Source organism: Prionailurus bengalensis, chromosome A1, assembly GCF_016509475.1.
Source record: "Prionailurus bengalensis isolate Pbe53 chromosome A1, Fcat_Pben_1.1_paternal_pri, whole genome shotgun sequence".
Lineage (NCBI taxonomy): Eukaryota > Metazoa > Chordata > Mammalia > Carnivora > Felidae > Prionailurus > Prionailurus bengalensis.
In genome coordinates this window covers 82,843,482-82,863,387 of record NC_057343.1, presented here as the reverse complement: position 1 = coordinate 82,863,387, position 19,906 = coordinate 82,843,482, and the positions used below count along the sequence as shown (strand labels likewise).

The 19,906-nt window shown below is 60.3% G+C and overlaps 1 protein-coding gene across 2 annotated transcripts in view; it reads left to right on the top strand.

The window, feature by feature from the left end:
- GAS6 (growth arrest specific 6) overlaps positions 1 to 19,273 on the top strand; it is a 33,518-nt gene extending 14,245 nt beyond the window's left edge. Inside the window, exons 5-15 of one of the 2 annotated variants that reach the window (XM_043583629.1) lie at positions 4,643 to 4,765; positions 5,335 to 5,457; positions 8,295 to 8,417; positions 8,950 to 9,071; positions 9,466 to 9,584; positions 9,792 to 9,981; positions 11,667 to 11,831; positions 12,995 to 13,163; positions 15,800 to 15,972; positions 17,535 to 17,763; positions 18,808 to 19,273. In XM_043583629.1, the coding sequence (XP_043439564.1) occupies positions 4,643 to 4,765; positions 5,335 to 5,457; positions 8,295 to 8,417; positions 8,950 to 9,071; positions 9,466 to 9,584; positions 9,792 to 9,981; positions 11,667 to 11,831; positions 12,995 to 13,163; positions 15,800 to 15,972; positions 17,535 to 17,763; positions 18,808 to 18,962 (1,691 nt within the window). In that variant the 3' untranslated portion in view covers positions 18,963 to 19,273. Of the gene's footprint in view, positions 1 to 4,642; positions 4,766 to 5,334; positions 5,458 to 8,294; positions 8,418 to 8,949; positions 9,072 to 9,465; positions 9,982 to 11,666; positions 11,832 to 12,994; positions 13,164 to 15,799; positions 15,973 to 17,534; positions 17,764 to 18,807 lie in introns of both variants that reach the window. The other variant, XM_043583620.1, reaches the window with a different exon arrangement.
- The last annotated feature ends 633 nt before the right edge of the window (positions 19,274 to 19,906 follow it).

Sequence of the window (19,906 nt, the reverse complement as noted above, 5' to 3'; positions counted from 1 at the left end):
CATTGGCAACCTGGAGCAGGCTCCCTCCCTCGGCCCCCTGGGGTCAGCTCATGACCTCGGCCTCCTAGGGGTCAGCCCGTGACCTCAGCCTCCCGGGGGTCAGCCTGTGACCTCAGCCTCCCTGGGGTCAACCCATGACCTCGGCCTCCCTGGGGTCAGCTTGTGACCTCGGCCTCCTGGGGGTCAGCCTATTTCCTGGGATCAGCCCATGACCTTGGCCTCCTGGGGGTCAACCCGTGACCTCAGCCTCCCTGGAGTCAACTGTGACCTCGGCCTCCCTGGGATCAACCTGTGACCTCGGCCTCCCTAGGGTCAGCCCATGATCTCAGCCTCCCAGGTGTCAGCCCGTGACCTCAGCCTCCCTGGGGTCAGCCCGTGACCTCGGCCTCTCCAAGGGGCATGGTCATTGCAGTTTTAGTTTCATGTCATGTTGGCTTTTTGTTTTTAGCAATTTTTTTATTGTTGTTAATTTGCTAAACCAATTTTTTCTTTTAAATTATGTCTCCAAATTGATGAGATTGCTTTATTTTTTTAATGTTTATTTTTATTTTTGAGAGAGACTGAGCATGAATGGGGGAGGGGCAGAGAGAGAGGGAGACACAGAAGCAGGTTCCAGGCTCTGAGCTGTCAGGACAGAGCCCGACACGGGGCTCAAACCCACAAACCGCAAGATCATGACCTGAGCTGAAGTTGGATGCTTAACTCACTGAGCCACTGTACATCCCCGTAGATGTTTAAATTCCTGGGTTTTAGGCCGAGCCCCCCGGCACTCCCATAAGTATTTAATTCCTGGGTTCAGGCTCCCTTTTCTGGAAATCATAAAAAGTTACCTAGTTATCCATGCTTCCTGACACAGCATGAAGATCATTGTTTCCAGAGAGGTGCACCCTTGTTCCAACAGCATTTATTTAAAGTCATTGAGTCCTGGGCCATGTTGTACCACATGAGAGATTTTGTGGCCTTAGAGGGACCGTAATTGTTTGAATAGCAAAGATGCGTTCTGAATGGGCTTGAGGCTCTGGGCTCTGGTGGCAGCTGGGTGAGGAAGGAAGGGGGGCTTCCTGAGCTAGCACCAGGGTCAGATCTCATGCAGTGGTGGCGCTACGCCCCCCCATGCCCAGTCTCTCTGGACTGTGCGCTATGGTCAAATGTGTCGTCCTCCGTGGGTGCCTGACTGCACACCGTCTGTGCCTCTAAATTTTCCGAAGTCTGGGGCAACCTGCAAATACAGTGCGTCCTTATTGGGGTGTGTATGAAGGCAGCTGGGGACAAGGACCCAAGGCCATTCACTCGGGAAGGACACACGCCCTGCCCGCACCTGCACCCCCACCCCCTGCGCCCCCGGAGTGGCTCCTGCAGGCCTCTCCACCCGCAGCACAGTTCGGGCAACTTTAGGCTGTTTTCATGGTTCCTTCCCGACAGCTGTCTCATTTGGTGGCCGTGAGGCAGCAGAGCTGAGTGCTTGACTGTCCATTATTGTCAGAATCGAAGCAATGTCCCCCAAGAGCCCATGTCTCGGTTTGCCCAGGTGCCCGTGTCCAGCCCTGCTGCGCTCCAGGCCTGGGGCTTTCTTCCCGCTGACATCTCCACCTTCCGCCCGCCGTGTCCGAAGGGCCCCTTCCCTTTGGCCACAGTGGGCCCTACACTGAGTGTGTCGTCCAGCTTATAACTCATCTTTACCTTCATTCCGAGATGGAGAGAAAGGCCTCCTGTCGAGGGATCACACGGCTGCTCAGAGCAGCAGGGCCGCGTGGGGGCAAGGGGAACCCCATGTTCTCAAGTCTCCTTCTCGCTGGAGGCCCGGCCACAGGGAAGCGGGTGCCCTGGGTGCCTGCAGAGGCTTATCCTCACCCGTGCTCTCAGGTGCACGCCCTCGATCCCACGGGAGTTCGCTGGGCCCCTGCCCGGTGTCAGATGCTCAGATACCACCCCTCCCCCTTCCTTGGGTCCTGGGGCCGCTGTTGTGGGTGTCCTGTGGGAGCCCTGCTGCGGTGTCCCCTGGGGAAGTCTGTCTCCACCCTGGACTGTGGGTCCCTGAGGCGTTTTTATTCAAGGAGCTTTAGCCATTTCAGGCAGTTCCACGTGTCAAATGCACACTTCTGAAATAACTGAATCTTGAACCAAATGCGTCAAGTGGAGACACCCTTCTGCCTTTGGGGGCCCCACTGGGCTTGTGCTGTGAGCAGGCAGGCCAGGCCCTGGCACATGGCACACAACCCTCCTGCCCTATCTGCCATCTCTGGGGCTGGTGTTGGGCCTTGCCCTCCCCAGCCCTCCTGCCCCTCCCCACGAGCAGCGTGGGGTCCGCAGGGCTGACCTGCCAGCTCCTGGTGGCTGTGGGACACGCCGTTCCCAGGCCCCGTTTCCTCATTCCTGGACCCGATTCTTGCTTGCTTACGGGGAGAAGGCATTTACCTTCCCTGCCAAAAACAACTGTGCAAGTGTCACAAAGCATTTGGGGGTGCTGTGTCCGGTCAACACTTGCCAGTGAGTGTGGCAGGGCCACAGGAGGAGCCCAATGCCAGACTCAGGCCCCAGTTATTTGCACACAATTATGTGGATTCCCCAAGAAGTGGGGCTCTGGTGACAAGGTCACAGACCTGCATGGGACAAAGGGACGCACCTTGGCGGAGTCTGGAGTCCTGCCAGTGAGGGCTGACAGGAGGCTCAAATGGGCTTGTGAGCCCCAGGCTGGTGAGGCAGGGAAGGGCTCTACTAGGAATTCATTGCTAGTGACCACAAGCAAGGCCTGGGGCAGAAATGCTGTCCCCAAACCTGGCGTTGGGCTGGAAATGTCAGTCTTTTTTTTTTTTTAATTTTTTTTTAACGTTTATTTATTTTTGAGACAGAGAGAGACAAAGCCTGAACGGGGGAGGGTCAGAGAGAGGGAGACACAGAATCTGAAACAGGCTCCAGGCTCTGAGCTGTCAGCACAGAGCCCGACGCGGGGCTCAAACTCACGGACCGCGAGATCATGACCTGAGCCGAAGTCGGCCGCTTAACCCACTGAGCCACCCAGGCGCCCCTGAAATGTCAGTCATTTTAAGGAAGAAGTGATAAACAGTGGCCTGTGCCCACCTGGTCAGTCTCCCAGCAGGACAGACACCTGAGTTCTCGGCTCTTGGGGGCCCTGTTGGCTCGTGCAGAGAAGAGGCTGGAAAACTCGGGAGTCTGATGAGCCTCTCCACCTGCCCAGCCGCCACGTTGTGTGGGCTACTCTCCATAAATAATGAGAAGTGGGGCACCTGGGTGGCTCAGTCGGTTAAGCGTCCGATGTCATCTCAGGTCATGATCTCACGGTTCGCGGGTTCAAGCTCGACATCGGGCTTTGTGCTGACAGCTTGGAGCCTGGAGCCTGCTTCAGATTCTGTGTCTCCCTCTCTCTGCCCCTCCCCTGCTCGTGCTGTCTTTCCAACACAAATAAATGTTAAAAATATGTATATACATGTAAATACAAGAGCAGTGATTGACCTGATCAGAGAGTTGTGGGATGCATGGCCCTGGGAAGGGTGACACAGTGACCTGCTCTCCCCTGCGGGCCTGGGGATGGCTGTCAGCTGGCCAGCCTGGAGCCCACAGTCCCCAGGGCCACAGGGAAGCGGTCCAGAGCAGCAAGGTTTTGTCCACACCGCTGAAGGATACCTGCCTGAGGGACAACGAGTTTGCTGTGGGCACTCTGGGCATCTCCCGCCCCGTCTACCAGCCCTGGCCCTGGGTTTGGACCTCAGCCACAGGCCCAGTGCTGTCCCCAGGCCAGAAGAGGCAGGTGTCCATGCTGGAAGAGGGGAGGGGAAGGCTGGCCAAGGTATGTTAAGGAACCAAGGCGAGAGCTGACCCACACAAGGGCTGCAGGGCCGGAAATCTCCTTGGCCTGCCGAGCATGGGCACAGTGAGAGCGGCAGAGGTCAGCCTGGGCCTCAGTGCTGAGATCCCCTGGAGACCCCTGGTTAGCCCCTCCCACACAGCACGGGCACCCAGGCAAGCCAGGCTGCTCGTGGGCAGACCCTGTAGCTACGGCACCTTGGAGCTGGGCTTCAGCGGCCTGTGAGAAGTTGCTCACATGCCAAGTCATTGGAAGGCACTCCCTGCGACTGTCTCAACTAGCCTGTAAAACAGGTGGTGATTGACAGTCTTGGCCGGCAGACCGCCCCCTGAGCAGGGGCCGGCCGGCACCCCTCTCTGGGAGAGCCAAGGCAGCCTGGGCCTGGGCAGTCCCACATCTGGCCAGGTGGTGTGGGGGTGCTCCTGTGGCCGCCAAGCCCTGCGGGGAGCATGCTGGGGTTTGAGTGGATGGGGCGCCTGGCCGGGGACGGTGGAGATGTCGGCCGGGATGGGGGTTCCTCATGTGACCCTTAAGGTCAGCCAGGGGTCTGTGGGCCTGCTCCCTGGGAGGCCAGAGCACAAGGGGCCCAGCCAGGCCCACCCTGTCCTCCTCTGCTGCCCTTGGCCCAGCGGGCAGGTGGACACTCCCTACGAGCTGACCCAGATCTCCCTGGAACAGACGAGGGCCTGGCCCACCTGTTCCATGACTGTTCCCCTGCCCAGAACTGGGGTCCATGCCTCTAGTCTGGGCCCGCCTCGGTGGGCCTGCCCCCCGGCCGTTCCCTCCCAGCTGAATGTTTTCTCCTTTTTCTCAACATAGACTTGCCTGACCAGTGCTCCCCAAACCCCTGCAACAAGGAGGGGACCCAAGTCTGCCAAGACCTCATGGGCAACTTCTATTGCCAGTGCAGAGCTGGCTGGGGCGGGCGGCTCTGTGACAGAGGTGAGGCCCCTCCCTGTGCCCCCAGCCCATCCAGGGATGTGCAGGGCCTGTTCCAGAGGAGGCAGGAGCCCCAGACTGTCCGGGTACCTGGCCCCTCATGGCCGGCCTACCTCCCTCCGGCTCAGAGGAGAAAGGAGAGGAGGGGCCCCTTGGCCCCTCACGTCCCCCAAGAACATGGAGAGGCACTGCTTTCGCCTCCAAGGACAGGGCGCTGTCCAACCTTCGAGAAGCTATCAGGTGCTGGCAGTGGCCTGGCTCAGGCAGGACTGGAAGAAAAGCCACCGTAGGGCTACCCCTGGGGACCCTGGGTGGGGCCTTGTCCAACCTCCCTGTCTGCAGTTTTGGGGGGTCAGCAAAGAAGCCACAGGAAAAACGCCCCAAGACCTGGTGACCTCGGGGGCCCCTTCACTGCTGCTCCAAGCCACCCCGGGGCCCTGCCCTCCTCCAGTGCGCACTCGCAGTAGACGGGCACCACCCTCGGCACAGCGGGGTCTCCTGTGGGGACAGGCGTGCAGGTGCTTGTGTGTCACCTCTGCATGCTCCCCAGCCTCTCTTTGCTCTGTGCCCAGATGTCAACGAGTGCAGCCAGCAGAATGGGGGCTGCAACCAAATATGCCTCAACAAGCCCGGCAGCTTCCATTGCGCCTGCTACAGTGGCTATGCGCTCACGGTGGACAGCAGGACCTGCCAAGGTAACGCCCGGGCCGAGCCTCCCCGAGCCCTCCCCGTGCCCTCCCCGTCGGTCTGTGCAGCTGCCAAATTGCCAGAATCGGCACGATGGCCAGATTGCTGAGGCTGCTGGTCACCTCGCGAGAGGCTGTGGGTCCCTGCAAAGGCGGGAGGAGGGGGAGGGGCCTCCACAGAGCACATGCCCGGGCATGTCAGCGGCCACGGGAGCTGCCCCAGCATCCAACCCGGGATGAGTCACCAGGCTCTCAGCCACTCCCTCTGACCCAGGGGCGGCCCCCATCCACACCCACCCGGCTTGCTTCCCTCTGGCAAAGGCTCAAGCCGAAGGCAACTCTCTTCCCTTCTGTCTCGGGCCCCCTGCGGCCCAGCATCCTGCAAGCTGTGGCCAGCCTACTGCACAACAGGGGCACCCCACTTCACAGGGGCAGCTCTCCGCCCACCCCCACCCCACCCTCCACCTCGGACCTGCTGACGTCTGTCACTGGCATGTCCCTGGGAATCTGGGGCGTTTCTTGAGTGCTGCTGGCTTGCCCCGGAACAAGATGGAGGTACTGAGGGGGAAGCAGCCTCCGGAGCAAGGGCCCCTCCATGGCCCGCGCACCTCTACCTGCTGGGGCCGAGGGGCAGGGTTCTCAGGGCCGCGGGCAGATGGTCTATTTGGACGCCCCCAGGAAATGTGCTGTGTGCTATGAGGGACGTCCTGCATTAGCCTCCTCAGAAGTCCCTGAGTGACCAGAATCTCCCTCCCACCTGCTCGCCAAGTCTATGATGTGTGAGGATTCTAGGGGTCCCAGAGATTCCCTGCATCCTTGCCTTTGCCCCCAGAACAGCGTGTAGGGTAGTGGGACGGGACTTTGCACCTGCTGGGTCAGCGGGCTGCAAGGTGCTGTCCTCAGCATGACTGAGTAATGATTAGCATGATGGCAGGCGCCCCACCTCTGCTGCCAGGTTTCAGGGTGTGCCTGCCGAGTCCGGTCCTCACATACCTCCCTTTCTCTTGGCCATCAACTATTTCTTTGGGGACCTTGGGACCCCCAGATGCAGGCAAGGGAGGCTGTGGGGAATGGGGAGCCTTATCACTGTGGAGCCTGGACTTTCCATCTTGTTCTACTCAGTCAGAACCCGAGATACTGGGAAGGAGGGAGTGGGGTCGCTGCACCCCACTTCAAGGGCCCCCCAGCAGCATAGGGAATGGGACCCAGGCCTCTCCATCATCTGTCCTTGGCTGCAAGGAGGGGTCCCCAGCCTGCATGGCTGGGAGGTGGGCCGGGGGCCCCCGCAGGGGGAGGGCGATAAGAGCCCGTTTTGGGCCCAAGGACCTCTTGGCCACAGTGCACACAGTATGGTTGGGCCTAGGCTCTCTGCCCCCCGTGCCAATGCTGCACACTGTTCACCTGCTTTGGCTCCCAGTCACCGTGCTCTGTGACCAACTGCCCGACAGTGGCATCTCCAATGGGCAGAGTGTTGGCAGGATGTGAGGTGTAGGGAGGAGGGGCCCAGAGGCTGGAGCTCAGCTGTCTGGGCCCCCAGCCCGGTCCACAGTACTGCCAGAGGCTCTGTGGCTGTGGCCAATGGGCACTGTGGGAGAAGAAAGCAAGGTGGCAAGGGGCCACGTGGACGCGTGGGGTCTGGAGCTTTGTCCGCTGTTTCCCATGGGGAGGCTTCCCGGCCTGGGGAGTGCTGGTGTGCGGGCACAGGGCCAAGACAGGGGAGCCCTTTCCCGATGCTGCCACGGGCTCTCGGGTCCTCCCGCCCCGGCCCCTCCGCTGTCACAGGGCCCGCAGGGACTCTGCACACCTTGAAGCCCAGGTCATGAGCTTCTGTAGAGCAACAGAGGCTGCGGAGGCTGTGGGGGGTCCCTGTGGTTTCCTTGGTACCATGGTAGGGCCTCATGGGCCGTGTTCAGAGAGAGCCTGTGCCAACGAGGCATCCTGTGTGCGGAGCGGCCCGGGGCCCTGCAGCAAAGTGTGAGTGCAGAGCAGGGAGCGCGGTGTCCTCCCTGGTGTGGCCGGCACGCCCCACGTACTAGGGGGAGCCAGGTTCCTAAGGTTCTGGACGTGGGGTTGGCCCTGCCTGGCTCCTGAAATGAAGTCCAGGCTCAGAAGCGTCCACACAGCTGGAAACGGATCAGGTGCAACCTGGCGGTTTCACACGCCGTCTCTCGGGGGACGTGGGCGGTTGCTGGCTCATTCTTGGGGTCAGTGAGCGACGTCTTCCTCATTCTGCACCTGCAAGCCTGCGTTTAGCTGCCCTTGTGAGGAGTCGTGAATGGCGTGGGGCTCGGAGACACACGTGTCGTGTTGCTGTGTAAGGACCCATGGTGTTTGAAGTAGCAATGACACGAGCCACCCGTTCCTTCTGACTCTGGAGGAAATGGGTTGTTAACTGCAGAAGTTTCGTGCTGGTCGTTTGCTGGAGGGGCAAGATGGACGGAACCTCAGGAAGAGCCTTGATAACTTGTCAATACTGTGGTGTTTGAATTCCGGTGGAGAGACCCAGGGTTTGAGTGGAGGCCGAGTTGGGAGATGCAGGTGGCATCCCGGGGGTATTGGGGGGGAGTTGCTCCAGGGATGCAGGGTACCCTCCGTTCGGAAGGCCCCTGGGGTTTTGCTCCTGTGCTCCAGTGCTCAGAGCCCTGTCCAGTGTCCAGGACACCGATTGGAACTGCCCCCCATGGCCCCAATGCCTGGGCCTGGGGCTGCAGAGTCGGTGGCTGGGCGGAGGGTGCGTGGGCCTAGTCTGCCCCGGGGGCTGCGCCCCCGATGCGTGGTGCTCCCGCCACAGCATCTCCCCATGGCGGTCAGAAACTCCCCGGTCCAGCATGCTGGTTTTCTTGCAGACGTGGACGAGTGCGCAGACGGCAGGGCCTGTGGGGAGGCGCACTGCAGCAACCTGCCGGGCTCCTACGCCTGCCTCTGTGATGAGGGCTACGCATTCAGTCCCCAGGAGAAGACCTGTCAAGGTACCTCTTCCCAGCCGCCCACCGGCACCAGGCGCACACACACATGCAGGCGTGCACACACAACACACCGCACCCACCTGTGAGCACGTGTGCTCGTGTACACATGAGTGTGCATGCCATGCGTGCACACATGTGCACGTACAATACACACATGCATTCGTGCTTCCTCTGAGTGCAGCTCGGCACCTTCTCTGACCTGCCCCAGACCGTACGCGCTGTGCCGCCGTAGCAGATGGGCTTGTGTGTGGCCCTCAGTTCCAGCTACTGTGTCTGGGGACAGCTGGGGATGTGCAGCCGCTCACACCTTCCGTGCCCCGGGGGTGCCTGCCAATGGCAGTGGACCCTTCAGACGAGGACGTGCTTTGTGGCTGACCAGCTGGCTTATTCCAGCAGCTCCTTGGACCTGCCGGGAAGCACTGTGGGCGCAGTGGGGGGTGGGTGCCTCCTGAGTCACGTGCTGTGGAGCCCGTAGAGAGCACACTGCACGTGTGACCAGACAGGTGAGGCTTGCCCATCTCCCTTGTGGCCACAGATGTGGACGAGTGTGCTGAGGGGCGCTGTGAGCAGGCCTGTGTCAACTCCCCAGGGGGCTACACCTGCCACTGTGACGGGCGTGGGGGCCTCAAGCTGTCCCCGGACATGAACACCTGCGAGGTAGTGTCTTCAGGGCGGCCGCCCCCTTCGGGAAGACCGTTCTCAGGGAGGAGGGCTGGTGACCCAGGGCAGTGGCGATGCGGGATGGGGGGGGGGCGTGTCTGTCCTGTGCGTGACACCCCCAGGGCGGCTCCCTACCCGCGGCCCAGCAGGCAGCCTGCACCCAAAGCAGGCCCTGCCCAGTGCGCGTGCAGCCAGAGCCCCCAGACTGGGGGTGCGCCCACACCCGCTCATTCCACTCCAACATTTGGGGGGCCCATCTGCCGCCTCCTTATGCACCTGGGTGGCAGAATGGCTGAGGGGGGCTCGACCTGCGACCCTGACAAGCCCTGTGTGGCCAGGAGGGGTGGAACCAGGTGGGCCCCACCTGACACTCCTCGCCCCCGTTCCACAGGACATTTTGCCCTGCGTGCCTTTCAATGTGGCCAAAAGCGTGAAGTCCTTGTACCTGGGCCGCATGTTCAGCGGGACCCCCGTGATCAGACTGCGCTTCAAAAGGCTGCAGCCCACCAGGTGGGAGGCAGCTCGCAGCCCCCCGCGGTCCTGGCACATCCACGGCAGCCCGCTGCCAAGTCCAGGCTTTGGGTCAGCATGGACACCCACCACTGCGGGGCCTGCTTCTGGCGCTGGGGAAGGAGTCCCGGGGTGCCTGCCCGCCCGTGTCGGTCTGGGTCCTATGGGGCCTGTGTGTCACCTGATGATTCTCATGCTGGCCCTCAGGCTGCTCGCTGAATTCGACTTCAGGACCTTTGACCCCGAAGGGGTCCTGTTCTTTGCTGGAGGTCATCAAGACAGCGCCTGGATCGTGCTGGGCCTGCGGGCTGGCCGGCTGGAACTGCAGCTCCGCTACGGTGGTGTCGGCCGAGTCACCAGCAGCGGGCCTGTCATCAACCATGGCACATGGCAGACGGTGAGCGTGGCCACCCCCGCCCCTGGCCCGGGCGGCGTAGGGACTCCTGGGGAGGGCCTGGGGTTTGCTCGTGCCCCCAGCCCAGCCGGCGTATGGGACTCCTGGGAAACGGCCTGGCCGGCATAGGGACTCCTGGGGAGGGCCTGGGGTTTGCTCGTGCGCTTAGGCACCCGACAGTTGGTGAACACTACACATAGTGGCATGGGCCCCGGCCCCTGGGAAGTTCACACTCTATAGGCCATTCCTCCTGGGACACCTGGCTGTATCCCCAAGACCATTCTGTCCATTACAGCAGCTCCTGGTGGGGCCAGGGGCTGCCGGTCACCCTGCAGTGCACAGGACACCCCACCTCAGAAAACTGTCCAGCTCAGGATGTCCGTGGCGCTGAAGCTGGGGGTCCAGGCCCGAAATCTAGGCACGGCTCCTGCCCAAGTGTCCGCAGCATCCCGGGACCTGCGCCCTTCCCACCCAGACCCAGGCGCACTCACATATGGGTGCCTCCCTCTGGAGAGTGCCCTGAGCACCCAGAGCCCCAGAGGCAGGTGTCCCACCACTGCCCTGCCTGCACCCCTCTGCACAGCAGCCTGACACACAGGACCCTTCCTGAAGTTTAGAGGGCCCTGGTTGGAAGTGGGCTCTTAGTAAGCACCTGGGAGAGAAGAGCATCCTTTTGCCCTTTAAAAGCTATGTTAAAATAGGACTTTCTGAATAAAAACACTGGGGACATCTGCTAAGGCGTCCACCCTGTTAAGTAAGGCCACCTTCTTTCCCAAGCTCTCAGCACAAGGGTCTCCGGAGCTGCGGGAGGGGTGCCGACAGCAAAGCCCAGATAAGACCGCGGAGCCAGAGGGACGCGGCCTCCTTCAGGGCCCAGGGAGGCACGTGCTCCAAACGGGCAGCCTGGCCCCTGTGGTCATGGGACGTGTGGGGTCCAGGGGGGTGGGCGGCGCCCAGGTGAGAAAGCTGGGGCACGCAGGGCCTGTGACGGGTGACTGGCACAGCTGCCCCCGCCCGGTGCATGAACTGGCCGCTCAGGGTGGGGTCAGCGGGGTCGGCTCATTGGCAGCCCTTGCAGCCACCCCTCCTGACCTGCTTTTGCCCCTGCAGCCCCCTCACGGACACCGTGTCCTCCTGACCACACTCTGACCCAAGTACCGACAAGTTTCCCGTTTTAACCAAAAAGGAAACTGATGGACCTCTGGAGGGTTAGGAGAACACAGAGTGTAGAGAGAGGTTTCTACATTCTCCTGCTTGGAAAGGAGGAAAGATGCAAACTTCTGGAGTCCGTGTGAATTCACGCACAGCATCCGGTCCGTGCCAGACACTTAGTTACCTGCTGGGAGTTAGAAACGTGCCCCCTGCCTTTGATGGGGCCCCTGCGGGTGGGAGAAGTGAGGCACCAAAACAGTGATGTCAGGCGGGGTTCCTGCTCCCAGGAGGCAGCTCCCGGCAGGGCTTATAGAGGCGCCAGGATGGGGCAAGGGACGCGGCTCGAGGGGCTTCACTTGGAGGAGGAGGAGCAAAGGGAGAAGCCAGTGCTGGGGGCCTTTTGGGAACTGGAGCCTCACCCCGGCTGGAGGGAGGTTGTGTTGGCACATGGGGACAGGGAGGTGTGCAGGTGAGCCCCGGGGCCGGCGGTCCCGGGTGAAGGTGCACCCCGCCTCTCCGGCCCTGGTTTCCTTCAGATCTCTGTGGAGGAGCTGGACCGGAATCTGGTCATCAAGGTGAACAAGGATGCCGTGATGAAGATTGCGGTGGCCGGGGACCTGTTTCAGCTGGACAGAGGACTGTATCATCTGAACCTGACCGTGGGAGGCATTCCCTTCAAGGAGAAGGACCTGGTCCAGCCAGTAAGTACCATCATCAGCCTGGAGTCGGAGTGCAGGACCCATCAGGACAGGCGAGCCCACGAGCTGCTGTGTTTAGTGCTTCCCAGGCTTAGGCGGTGGCTTCCCAGAAGTCAGCAAGCATGCGTGCACCGCCTCTCCCTGTGAGAGTAGCTTTAGTTTTCATCTAAAGTGATGATAAAAATGCCTATTTCGCATGAAAAATGAGACACAACGAAATTATTTTTGAGCAAAAAGAACGCTCAAGGGGAGCCTTGGGTGCCTCAGTTGGTTAAGCATCCGCCTTTGGCTCAGATCTCACGGTTCGTGGGTTGGAGCCCCGCGTTGGGCTCTGTGCTGACAGCTCGGAGCCTGGAGCCTGCTTCCGATTCTGTGTCTCCCTTTCTCTGCCCCTCCCCTGCTTGTGCGCTGTCTCTCTCTCTCAAAATGAACATTAAAAAAAACCTTTTTTCTAATTAAAAAACACAGTCAACTTTTTTGACAATTTCCAAGAACATTTGGGTTGTTAGTCCTGCTGGGACTTCCACCCAAGTGGAAGAGGTCAGTACTAGTCTACCTCGAAGCTCTGCCCGACCTCACCCTTCCTGCACCACAGCCCACACCCTGGTCGGTAGATATCTCCCGTCACCCAGCGCGTGGACGTCAGTGGCCGGAATCCCGGTAGGGGGTGCCAGTCTCCATTCCAGGGGGTCCCACAGTTGCTTACGCCTCCTCACTTTGCAGATACAGGCAGGGGTGACCCGATTTGCCCCAAAGCGTGTAGCACATGCCTGGTGCACTGGAATTGGCACTCCCAGCCCCTGGACTCAGTTCCATAGGTACCAGGTACCACTGTTCACATCACCTCGTCCCACGTCCTCCCGGGGGTGGCCAGTGCTCTGCTCTGGGAGTGAGCGTGCGACCACAGAAGGTGGGTATCTGTGCATGACGCACGGCAGGAGGACCCGCCGCGAGTGCTGGGCCTCCTGCAAGGAGTCATCGTGTCCAGTGTGGAGCCCTTTAGGGAAATAAGTCATCTTTACAAGTAGGAATTGTTCATCTTTTGGCAGATTTCCACATGCCTGAGCCCAGAGGGCATCCCACGCTCTGACCACGTGGCCCCTCGTCATGGTATCTGGGAGTCTCTGTGGTCCCAGGAAGCCACGTGGATTTCTCTGTCTTCCCAGATAAACCCCCGTCTAGATGGCTGTATGAGGAGCTGGAACTGGCTGAGTGGCGAGGACACCACCATCCAAGAAACGGTGAAAGCAAACTCCAAGATGCAGTGTTTCTCCGTGACGGAGAGAGGGTCCTTCTACCCCGGGACCGGCTTTGCCTTCTACAGCCTCGATTATAGTAAGTGTGGGCTCCCGGGCTGGGGCTGGGCCTCCAGACAACAGGCAGTGAGAAACACACGAGGCAGGAAGCCACCTCGCAGGTGGCTGCTCCCACTCTGGGTCTCATGTCAGCCAGTGAGGAGGACGGGACAGATGGGAGAAGACTGCAGCCGTGCTGGTACCGGGGCAGGCAGGAGGACATGAAGGATCTGAGAGGATGCCTACAGACGGTTCTTGGACGAGATGAGTGAAGGTGTGTCCACGCCGGCTCTGGGGAACATGGCTGACTCTGCAGTCAGAGCATCCTGAGGAGGGATGAGGGGCAGCACCCCAGTCACAGGGACCATCCAGGGACCCCGAGGGGCAGCACCCCGAGGTCACAGGGGCCGTCCCGGGGACCCTGAGGGGCAGCACCCTGGAGTCACAGGGGCCGTCTCAGGGCCCCTGGAGAACTCTAGTGTTAAAGGAGAGAAGAGCGGCACAGCCACCTTGAAGGTCCACAACACAACGAACAACCCGCTCATGCTGACAGAGGAACAGTCTCAGAAACAGACTTTACCTGGGACTGAAGTTCTAAATCTTGTGCGTCCTCGATCGCCAGCTGGTGGGAAAAGAGCTCAGGGTGCCGGCATGAACAGTATGGGTCAGTGGTGACCGCTGAGTGGTTCTGTTTGACCCTGGGACCAAGGGATTTTCCCTCCTCTCTCTTACTTAGGTTTAAAATTAACCTTGTTTCCTGAGCACATGCGACCTGGAGCCCTAAATTATTGTCACTGTGCCCAGAGAATCAGGAGAGCCAGGTACCAGGCCCAGGAAAATGCACATGCACGCGGCTGTGTGGACCCTGTTGGCGGGTTCACGGGCCCAGGTGCCCCCCCGCCCACCCCACGTCCACAGCCTGTGTGTCTGGTGGCCTCACAGGTGCCTCCCTGCTCCCAGCTGACACTGCGGTCCAGGCGGGCCCCCCCCACCCCAGTGCACCCTGGCTCCTTCCTGGGGTCTGGCTCTGTCCTCCCTGTCTCCACGGGCCACCTGCAGACCCTCTCTCCCCAGATGGCGAGCTGGTTATGTTAGGCTCCCGTCTGCCACCCCCACCACAGACCACATGACCCCTCCCACTGGGAGGCTACGGGGGCCCACTCCTCTACCCTCAGTGAGGCAGGCTGTCCTCTCAGGACCTTGGGTCACCCCCCACCTGTATCTTTGCTTTCATTGTCGAAAGTACTAGGTGTTTCTGAGGAAAGAACCAGCCGGTAACAACATACACATTATTCCTTTGGTCTCATTGTTAAACAGGAAGATGTAGAACATCATCATAATATTCAGGGTAAAATCTGGTATCACAAAACATTTCATTACTTTTCTTCTGAATATCACAGACATTTTCTGTTGTAACACAGACCTGTGCATACCACGGTCTGTGCACTGTCCACACGGACTGGTTTGGGGCAGTCAGTTCTATGACAGCAAAGGCTAGATGGCACTTAGAACTCGATGCGTCTCTCATAACCTCAGACAGTCGCATCTTAGAACAGAGAAGCCTCCCTGAGAGTCACAGCCTCTGCACCAAGCAGCAGTTCAGGGGGAGACCCTCTTCCCCAAGGCTTCTCAGCACAGCCGTGGCTCCGGTGCCTTGGAAGATTCCGCCCCCACAGTGCACCGGTCCCGTCTCGGGGAAAATTCAGGGCCAGGAAACACTCCTCTCTTCCATCAAGAATAAAGGTGAAACTTGGCCACGGAGAAGATCACTGGTTTTTGTTTTTGTTTTTTGGCTGCTTTTTCCAGTTCTGCGCCCATTGGATTCAGTGAATGATTATCAGGAACAGACTGTAACAAGCCCCACTTAGGGTCGGGGGATGCACAGATGATTTGCAGTGCTTGTAGTCCAGTGGAAGCAGCCAGGAGCCCAGGTCATGGTTCACTGTGGTGCCAGCCGGCCTGTGGCCAGGGCACCCGAGCTCCAATGGATACGGCCCCTGCTGCGGCACCAGAGGCCCGAACGGGCTCCTTCGTCAGGACTTGGAAGATCTTCTGAGACAAAGGCGCTTACAACCACGGAGCAAAGGGGCTTCTGGTCGTCAGATGATTCAAGTGTAGGGAGGAAATGTGGTGTCATATTTGTCCTCACACAACCACAGTCCAGCCCTTTCTACCAAAATATGTCTTCTGGAACTGTCCACGCAGGACACGTGGGGACATTCGACATGCCTTGGCTCAGGCCCCCGTGCATCGTTTCTGCACCACACACTTAGCACACGTACGACGTCACGTAGGCCGTGTATACATAAGGCGCCTAAGTGAGGAGCCACTCGGCTGAGGCGGTAGAATGGCAGCAACGCTTCGCCTCACGCGAAACCGTGTGGTCTGTGGGGATGGAGCTCGGTGCAGCGTCTTCCAAGCACCTCCGACCTTGTCAAACCGCCTGAGGGACACAGGCGGGGCGTGGTGGGGTTGCGGGCGATGCTCTGGCCCGTCCTGGGGGGGAAAGCGGGCAGGGAGGGGCAGGAGCCGCTCCTCAGGGGCCCAGAGCCCGGGTCAGGAACCCCCCACGGGGACGGCCCTCTCGCGGTCACCCCGTCTACCCTCCGCGGCCACCCTCACTCACCGCATCCTGCCCCACCCGGATCGCCTTCTGATGTGCCGCCCTCACTGCAGCTCGGACGTCCGCGGCCGTCGGCACCGAGGCAGCCTGGGAAATAGAGGTCGTGGCTTGGATCCGCCCCGCCACTGACACAGGGGTGCTGCTCGCGCTGGTGGGCGGCGACCGCGTGGTTGCCCTCTCCGTGGCCCTGGTTGACTACCACTCCACCAAGAAGCTCAAGAAGCAGGTACCACTCGCTGCTGCCCAGGCCTCCCCTCCTGGGCGGGTCCCCTGCTCCTGCCTCGGGAAGCCCTGCCCCGGCGTCACGCGGCCCTCGCGAGTCCAACGGCCACACGGCCGGGGACGCTGTTGACCCGAGGTCACCCGACACAACCTGTGGTCAGAGCCGTGTGGGCCGCGGCCTGGGAGCACTTGTGTGGCGGGGCCACTTCCCACCAGACACTCGGCCGACTTGGCCGTTTAGGACGATGTGCATCAGTCACTCACACTTGTGACCATTTCACTAACAAACTCAGGCTTCCAGTTTCCCTTGCCAGCTCAGATGTGCAGGCCCAGCCCAAAACTCTGGGGGATGCAGGCCAAGCCCCGGGTTCAGCCAACCCTTCACACCCAGCCACGCTGACTCTTGCCATGTGGGACCCACTGTTTCCTAGGGAACAGCGAGGAGTCTGTGGAAGGAGCTTTTATGCTCTTGCCTCTATCCAAAGCATGAGGACCCGGCTGACCAGGAGGGTGCATGCGCACCGAGCCAGCCTGCCTCCCCAGATGGTCCAGCCCTAGGCTCCCAGGACCGGGCAGTAGCAGGGCCACATCCAGACTCACCACCACTGAACACCAGTCCACACACCAGACCTCCTTCCCCAGCCTGCCTGCAAACAGCTTGGCGCTCCCACACAATAGTGCTCACTGTCCGGGGTGCAGAATGAGAGACACCAGGCCAAACTCTGCTGTCACAGCATGTTTCTGTTCCCTGCTTTCGGAACGTGTCTGTTCCAAGTGTGTTTCTGTTCCCTGCTGTCAGAGCATGTTTCTCTTCCCCGCTTTCGGAGTGTGTCTGTTCCGAATGTGTTTCTGTTCCCTGCTGTCAGAGCGTGTTTCTGTTCCCTGATTACAGAGCGTGTTTCTGTTCCCTGCTTTCGGAGCATGTTTCTGTTCCCTGATTTTGGAACGTGGCTGTTCCAAGTGTGTTTCTGTTCCCTGCTGTCAGAGTGTGTTTCTGTTCCACGTTACCAGAGTGTGTGTTTCTGTTCCCTGCTTTCGGAGCATGTCTGTTCCAGGTGTGTTTCTGTTCCCTGCTTTCAGAGCGTGTTTCTGTTCCTTGCTTTTGGAGCATGTCCGTTCCAAGTGTGTTTCTGTTCCCTGTTACCGGAGTGTGTGTTTCTGTTCCCTGCTGTGGGAGTGTGTTTCTGTTCCCGGCTGTTGTAGGCTGTTCTGTCTGGTGAGAGCATCCCCATATGCATAGGGCCAGCTGCCTTCTGGGATGCTTGCACTTACTGCCCCGCACCTCCCACCACTGTGTTGTGGCCTATGGGGCAGTTTCACGTCGAGGAAGTGGCCACGTCCCACTTCCGGATCATGGCCGCACTGGCAGCACCCCTACTTGGATGACTGGAGGGTGTGGCGCACCCCCCCCGCCCCCATCTTACACACTTGGAAACTGAGTCCCGCACCAGTGGGCCGCAGAGTGCAGGCTGCAGGGACACTGCCTCCCCCCTCCCCCGCCCCAGGGCTCGAGTGATGGGAGACGGGGCAGGAGGCCGGCCTGCTCAGGTGCATGTCTCCCCACAGCTGGTCGTCCTGGCTGTGGAGGGAGTCACCCTGGCCCTGATGGAGATCAAGGTCTGTGACGGCCAGGAGCACCGAGTGGCCGTCTCTGTGCAGAAGGGTGAGGCCACCCTGGAGGTGGACGGCACCAGGGGCCAGAGTGAAGTGAGCGCTGCGGGGCTGCAGGAGAGCCTGGCCGTGCTCGAGAGGCACCTACAGGGCTCTGTGCTCACCTTTGTTGGCGGACTTCCAGGTAGGGCTCCTGGGGCTGCACACCTGGGAAGGGGCACTGGGGGGGGGGAGGGGTGCTCTGGGAGGGAGGGGTGCTTGGGGGAGGGGCACTTGGGGAAGGAGGGGCGCTCGGTGGGGAGGGGGAGGAACACCAGCTGTCTGACCGTCCTCAACGTGCTGGCTCTAGACTGGGCCAGGGCATTTCTGTCCAGAAAGAACTTGTGTTTTAGAGGAAGAGAAAAATGCAGGTGCACCTCTTGACGGGCGTTGTGATGGCTCTGTGTTTATCAGCACCAGCTGGGAAGTTCAGGGGTTGAGTCCGAGACCATGCTTAGTGGGGACTTAGTTAGTCCGAGACCATGTCAGCCTGAACATGCTGCACCTGTGTCCTCTAAGAGCGTCCACCTGAGCATGCATCAGACAGAGGCTCTGGCCAAGGCCCTCACCAACCCGCCTCCTTGTCCTAACATGCAGCTTCTGGGGACAGAGTCCTCTGTGCCCCAGGAAGTGCTGGCATACGGCCACCTCCTGCAGACTGGGGACCCGTTCCTGACCAGGCAGAACGTGACTGCCCGTGGCCGTGAGCCAAGTGATCGGGGCAAAGTGGTAGAAAGGTAGTGGAAAGGCTGACGTGCACCCCCGCACAGCCCAGTGCAGGTTCTCCTTTGTGCAGAACGCACGATTCCTGCCTTGGCTGCCAAACACACACTCCATTTAGTTTTAACAAACAAGCTCTTGAAGATGATGGACTGGGAACCCTGCAGCCTGAGTGACTCATTTGGGCCAAGAAGGAGATAACACTGATTTACTGATGTGACTGTTCGTGTGCACTTCCTGGGGACCTGGCCGGGTGTTCAGTGGTGCCTGTGGGCATTGGCCGAGCTGGTGCTGTTCTGGACAGAAAGGAATCCGTGCCCTTGAGGACAAAAGGCCAGGACGGAGAGGGGCCCAGGGGTGCCTGGGAGCAGCAGCGAGGCGGGGGACGTGGTGGGTGGGCCGCCCAGGCTCCAGATGGACGGGTGGCTCGCCTGCTAAGATGCTGTTTGTTCTTTCCCCACTGGCCCAGACGTGCCTGTGACCTCAGCGCCAGTCACGGCCTTCTACCGCGGCTGCATGACCCTGGAGGTCAACCAGCAGACGCTGGACCTGGATGAGGCTGCCTACAAGCACAGTGACATCACATCACACTCCTGCCCCCCCGTCGAGCAGGCCAGCCCCTAGAGCAGCAGGAAGAGAAGGCCGCGGTGACCCCACCCATCTGCCCCCGTGAGCCTCTCCGGACCCCCCACCCCTGCAGGCCGCTTTATCCGAGACTGTTCTTTGCCTTGTAACATACGTGTAAATAGTTGAGGGGACTAGTATTAGTGACCCGAAGCCGCAGCCCCAACCCCCAAAGCCTCCTAGCGGGAGGCCGGAGGCAGGAGGCTGGTGCTCACCGGAGCAGACCCAGGAAAATAATTCTGTTATTTTTATTACCAAATGCTTCTTTCTTGCCTGAAAACATGGAAAAATAAAACATCTACAGAACCGTTTCTAACTGTGCTGCCAGCTCCAGTCTTTGCCCATTAGTGCCTGGCAGCCGGCATCAGCAGCACAGGGTCCCGAGTGCCAGCCTCTGCCCCAGGTACCCTCTCCGCCACCCCTCAACTGCCCCTGGCTCTGGGAGCTGCCACCTTGCTCTCTGTGCCGTGGGTGCAACCCAGGCAGAGGCAGGGGGCCCTGGCCACTCCTCCAGCATCAAGGCCGGCCAGCACCTGCTGCTTTTTCCCCAGACAAACCCATTCACCTCTGAGCCTCCCTCTTTCTCTGTATGTAAAGGGAATCCCTGTTTTCTCTATTCCGGGAGGTCCCTGCTCTGCGGTGGGGCTGCTGGAATCGGCACCAGGAGATGGAGTGGAGGCGATGACCCCTAGCCCACTGAGCCCAGGAAGACCCCCCCTGGAAAACACACTTGGGGCCCCAGAGCTGTCAGCACGCACCAAGGTCACTGAGGCCTGGCGGGGGGTGGGGGTGCGGAGAGTAGCGCCAAGGTTAGGGCTACAGCATGTCTGTCTGCCCAACGCCATGGTCACCGGAGGGCGACCGCCCCATGGCCGGTGGCCATGTGGTGTTCATGCAGAATGTGCCAGGGACGTTTTCAGTGTCCGCTGGGCGTCGTGCTCAAT